The sequence below is a fragment of the Theropithecus gelada genome, chromosome 10 (genome assembly GCF_003255815.1).
Source record: "Theropithecus gelada isolate Dixy chromosome 10, Tgel_1.0, whole genome shotgun sequence".
NCBI classification, from domain to species: domain Eukaryota; kingdom Metazoa; phylum Chordata; class Mammalia; order Primates; family Cercopithecidae; genus Theropithecus; species Theropithecus gelada.
Window position 1 is genome coordinate 70,753,545 of NC_037678.1, and position 6,000 is coordinate 70,759,544.

At 50.2% G+C, this 6,000-nt stretch overlaps 1 protein-coding gene across 1 annotated transcript in view; it reads right to left on the reverse strand.

Moving 5' to 3' along the window:
• Positions 1-6,000, reverse strand: part of TTLL9 (tubulin tyrosine ligase like 9) — a 74,265-nt gene that overhangs the window by 22,179 nt on the left and 46,086 nt on the right. The window contains exons 6-7 of the mRNA XM_025399546.1: positions 3,351-3,419; positions 704-794 (exon numbers count right to left, since the gene is read on the reverse strand). Of these exons, the coding sequence (XP_025255331.1) occupies positions 704-794; positions 3,351-3,419 (160 nt within the window). The remainder of the gene's footprint in view (positions 1-703; positions 795-3,350; positions 3,420-6,000) is intronic.

A 6,000-nucleotide genomic window follows, 5' to 3' on the forward strand; every position in this document is an offset into this window, starting at 1 on the left:
TTAACACTATTGCAATGACGTCCCGCATGCCTGATGTGCCTGTAGTTCCCAGAGCCCCAGTGAGAAAAGCAGATGTTGGCCTGCCTGGGGAAACCCACCAAGGTTGCGGGCAGGAGGCTGGGTTCCACCTCAGGGCCTTCTGCCTTTGCAATTCCTCCTCCCTGCATTCCCCTCCCTCCAAATCTACCCACAGTGACTCATAGTTGTCATTCAGGTCTTAGCTCACATGTCCACCTCCTGGCCCCCATGTCACTCTCTGTCCCATTGCTCTGCTTGACTGACTTCCTAACACCCAGCACTGCATGGGACCGTCCCGTGGTTTGTTTTCTGGTTTATTGCAGCCTGCTCATCAGGGGTGTAAGCTCCAGGAGAGCAGGGTTGGGGGGTAGCCAGTTTTCAGGGTAGTGCTGGCACCAAGTCGGTACTTTATAATATTTGTTGGATAAATGCATGAATGAATAAGTTAGTTTTTAAAGGAGGAGAATTTTCCTGAACCAAGAAGGGAGTGGAATGGACATGCTGGGGAGAGGGAACTGTACAGGCAATGGCTAGGAGGTGGGAGACTCCAGAACCCATCTCTTTCCACGCAACCCTTCATGCCTGGTGTCAGGCTGGGCCCTTGGCAGGCTGCTGGTCAAAGCTTGTTGACTGACTGACTGATGACCATGCAATGGAAGAGCAGGAGCAGAGACAGCCATCTCACCTCCTATCAGGTAGGGATTTTCAATGTAACGCTGAGCCACATAGTTCTCCACAGGAATATCATCTTTCTGGTCATCAGAGCTTCTTGTGTCCTAGTTGTAATAATAGTAATAATTGAACATTTATTTATGGAACATTTCCTATGTATTACGCATTGTGTTAGATACTACTTGGGGTAGCTCATTGGATCTTTAAATCAACCCTATTAGTACTTACTATCAGGTAAGTACTAATGTTATTTCCATTTCACAGATTAGAAGCACAGAGAGGGAGAGTAACTTGTCCGAGTTCACACAGCCAGTTAGTGGTGTTGCTGGGATGTAAACCCACACAGTCTGGGCCCAGAGCCTAAGTGTTTAACCTCTAGACTTGTGCTGCCCAGTAGGGCAGTCACTGGCCACAAGAGGCTATTTACATTTACCTTGATGAAAAGTAAATGAAATTACATGCTACAGCATGGATGAAACTCGAAGACATAAGGCTAAGTGAAATAAGCCAGACACAAAAGGACAAATATTGTCTGGTGTCACTTAGATGAGGTGCCTGGAGCAGTCGAGTTCATGGAGATAGAAGGTAGATGGGGGCTGCTAGGGGCTGGGGAGAGAAGGGGATGGGGAGCTTGTGTTTAACAGTTTCAGAGTTTCAGTTTGGGAAGATGAAACATTCTGGAGATGGACGGTGGTGGTGGTGGCACAACAATGTGAATGCACTTAATGTAACAAAGCCACACACTTAAAAGAGGTTACAATGGTAAATTTCATGCTACATATTTTACCACAATTTTTTTTTTTTTTTTTGAGTATGAGTCTTGCTCTGTTGTCCAGGCTGGAGTGCAGTGACATGATCTCGGCTCACTGCAACCCCTACCTCCCGGGTTCAAGCAACTCTTGTGCCTCAGCCTCTGAAGTAGCTGGGATTACAGGTGAGAGCCACCATGGCTAAGTTTTGCATTTTTAGTGGAGATGGGGTTTCACCATGTTGGCCAGGCTGGTCTCGAACTCCTGACCTCAAGTGATCCGCCCACCTCAGCCTCCCAAAGTGCTGGGATTACAGGTGTGAGCCACCACGCCCAGCCCACAATTTTTAAAAAGGATATGAAATTAAAAATCCAGTCCTCAGTCACACCAGCCACATGGTAAGCGCTCAACATCCTGCATGTAGCTAGTGGTCACCGCATTGGAGAGCACAGATATCCACCATTTCCATCCCTCTAGAAAGTTCTGTTGGACAGTGCTGCTTACACCACTCATGGGCCCCCGAGGACATTGCTCCTTCTTCTCTACCTGCCAGCCCAGCTCTGGAAGACAGCAATGCTCTCATGCATCTGCACAGCACCTCACAGGCTGCAAACGCCTCTCCCACCTATTGTCCCCTTCACTCAAAGACAAGGGTCACACACTTGATGGGGTGACACAACAGCCCCAACAATGGCAGGCAGCACTGGCTCTCAGGGTAGACCTGCTCCACCCCCCATTGTTCCCCATTTAGCTGTATCACGACAGAAGCAGCCAGGTTTTGCCTTCCTGGGACCTGGGCCCAGCCACTCACGTGGTTGCCAGAGGGACTGACAGTGCTCCAGCAGGCTGGGCCTCCAGGCTGCTGAGCTTCTTCCCTGCAGTGCCCTGACAGTTTCATGGGAGGAGTCAAGACACTGAGCACTGCTGTTCACCTCCTGGTACAGCAGCGGCCGGTCCTATAGGATTTCAGCCATCCTGCTCCTCCCACCCACCCTGCACCATCGTCACCACTCAGGTTCAGAGGGTTCAGAGGGCTTCGGTCATTTTCCCAAGACCACACATCTGCTGAGTGGGAGAGGCAGGATTTGAATCAGGATTTCTACTGCACCGTGTCTTGGGACAAGAAGGGATTGGGGTTGGGAGGGAGCTGCCCTCGAGGCTCAGTCTAGGCCCTGAGGAAGAGTCAGCCAAATTCTCCCCAGCCACGTGAGCAGGAGGCCCAGATAAAAAATGTGCATCGAGGCCGGGCGCGGTGGCTCAAGCCTGTAATCCCAGCACTTTGGGAGGCCGAGACGGGCGGATCACGAGATCAGGAGATCAAGACCATCCTGGCTAACACGGTGAAACCCCATCTCTACTAAAAAATACAAAAAACTAGCTGGGCGAGGTGGCGGGCGCCTGTAGTCCCAGCTACTCGGGAGGCTGAGGCAGGAGAATGGCGTGAACCTAGGAGGCAGAGCTTGCAGTGAACTGAGATCCGGCCACTGCACTCCAGCCTGGGCGACAGAGCGAGACTCCGTCTCAAAAAAAAAAAAAAAAAAAAAAAAATGTGCATCAAGTGCTGAGTGGCAGGCACTGTGCTGGGTGTGTGGGTATGTGTGAGAATGTGTGTGTGTGTGTGTGTGTTTATTAGCTCACTGCATCCTCAGCAGGTACAATCACCATCCACATTTACTGGGGCACTGACAGGTGAAGTAACTTGCCCAAGGGCACACAGCTATTGAGTGATTGAGTGGCAAGGTCAGGATTTGAACCTGAACAATCTGGCTCTGGAGACCCTGCTCCAATGGGCAGACCTGTGGGCAGAGTTTCTCTGCCAGCCCTCTGAGCTTTGACAGCAGGAAGGAGGGGCCCCTCCTGCTGGCAAGGTCAGAGAAGGGTTCAGGGAGGAAGGGGAAGAGGCAGGCTCACCTTCCTCCAGTCCATGATGTCCTTCAGCCTGCGGAAGAGGAAGATGCCTTTCCCCTGTGACCGGGCTACCTGGGGTGGGGTGGGCGCAGAAAGCCAGCTCTTAGCTCTGCATGGTTCTTCGTTGGCCCCCATGGCTGGAGGCTCTCCCCAGCATATCTGTCTCTTTTTCCTTATGAGCCCCCAACTCTCCCCAGAGGAAGGCTAACTGAAGGGGCTGGAACAGAGAAGGTGCTAACCCTGGCAGAGGGAGAGAGGGAAGCGAGGGAAAGAGGCAGACTGACTTAGCTCACAAAGACATACATTTGCATGAATAATGCAAAAGAACAGACAATTAAAAAGCCATTTCTAACAGTCCTGGGAACATATTATCCAATTCTTTTTTTGGAAATCAATTTGCCTTCCTAATTAGGGTTTGCTTCGGCTAATACTGAAATCAGCCTGCCTTTACTGAAACCCAGCATGGATAATTCATAGCTTCACAGAGTCTAGGGGCTGACAGAATCTTTGATCTCATATGGAGTGGTCCTCAACAAAGGCATTACTCCCCTTCTACCACTGTAGAAGGACAACAGTCCTCCTGCCTGACTTTGCACACCCACAGTGCCTAGGAGCTCACTACCTCCCCCAACCCACGCCAAACACAGCCCATTTTGTTACAGGATAGCTTTGTTAAGTAGTCATCCAAAAGGTATATATGAAGTGCATACTGTATGTTGAGCTTTATGCAATAACCCAGACCTCATAGAACGTTCACAGCCTAACCTGTGTTGAGCTAAAACTGGCCAGTCTGGCTTTGGCTTCTAGGACCTCCTAGAACAAAGCTGATTCCTGGGTCCAGAAGAGTCCTTTAGGTATTTGTAGCAACTGAGCAGGTCCCCCAAGCCATCTTACCTCCAGCATAACTGCAAACTCTCATTTCCTTCTGTTCTCCTCTGAACATGGCCCACCTGACCCACCCGAGGCTCTCTGTACAAGGTAGGGGCAGGCAGGGTTGTCAAGTGTGGTTGTACAGGTTGCTAACTGCACAAAGGGCCCCTGCTCTGCCTGCCATGCTGTGCACCCTGGTTCAGGGTTGTGTATGCCCAGAAGACTGGGTGCCAAAAACTCTATGGAGTACTGGTGGTGGCTCAGGGCAGCCAAGTGTGCATAGCAATTTTAGAAAGCAACTAATCAGTGTGCACCAGGAGCTTCCAACAGTTCACAGCCTTGCAAAAGACTTGAACAGGCATTTTATGAAAGAAGATTGCCAGTGTAAACATACAATAGGTTGGGCCCAGTGACTCACATCTGTAATCCCAGGACTTTGGAAGGCCGAAGTAGGAGGATTATTTAAGCTCAGGAGTTTGAGACAAGCCTAGGCAACGTAGTAAGACCTTGAGACCTCATGGCTACTAAAAATAATTTTAAAAATTAGCTGGGTGTGAAAGTGCACCCCTGTAGTACCAGCTACTTGGGAGGTGGAGGTGGAAGGATGACTTGAGCCCAGGAGAGCAGGGCTGCATTGGTCAGGGATTGCACCACTGCACAGCCTGGGCAACAGTGTGAGACTCTGTCTTTATAAAAAAAAAAAAAAAGAAAAGAAAACAAAAGAAAAGAAAAGAACAGGCACTCAACTTCATCAGAGAGTTCACCAACAGAGAAGTGCTAATTGACAAAACAAGAGCACCGTCATCTCGGACAAACACCACCACTTTAAGTTCCAGCTCCCTTTCTAGCCTCATGCATTCCAAGGAAATCACTTCTCTTCTAACTGTGAACAGCCAGAAAGAGCAGACAGTAAAACACAGATAAGACAGCTCAGGCACAGAGGGAGGCGGGGGGAAAGTCTCTTGGGCAACTGCCAAACTTCACCCTCATACAATGGACTCCAGTAAAACAGTGGGTCTTAATAAGCACATTCCTTTCCCTTCAGGTGCACTAAGATAGGGAAGCTAAAAGCAGACTTGGGGGATATGCCTGCAGCTGCAGAAAGATGTAGGGGAACAGACACACAACTCTCCCTCTCAGATAAGCACAACAAAGAGACACAGAAGCAGTCCAAGCCTCTAATAAATTCTCCCACCCTGAATCCTTAAAAACTCTTAGTCTGGCTGGGGCACGGTGGCTCATGCCTGTAATTCCAGCACTTTGGGAGGCTGAAGTGGGCAGATCACAAGGTCAGGAGATCGAGACCATCCTGGCTAACACAGCAAAACCCCGTCTCTACTAAAAATACAAAAAATTAGCTGGGCATGGTGGCAGGTGTCTGTAGTCCCAGCTACTCAGGAGGCTGAGGCAGGAGAACGGTGTGAACCCAGAAGGCAGACCTTGCAGTGAGCCGAGATCGCACCACTGCACTCCAGCCTGGGCTACAGAGCGAGACTCCATCTTTAAAACAAAACAAAACAAAACAAAAAACTCTTAAGTCTGTAAGAAAGTGTGGCTCTGGCCGGGCGCGGTGGCTCAAGCCTGTAATCCCAGCACTTTGGGAGGCCGAGGCGGGTGGATCACGAGGTCAGGAGATCGAGACCATCCTGGCTAACATGGTGAAACCCCGTCTCTACTAAAAATACAAAAAACTAGCCGGGCGTGGTGGCGGGCGCCTGTAGTCCCAGCTACTCGGAGGCTGAGGCGGGAGAATGGCGTGAACCTGGGAGGCGGAGCTTGCAGT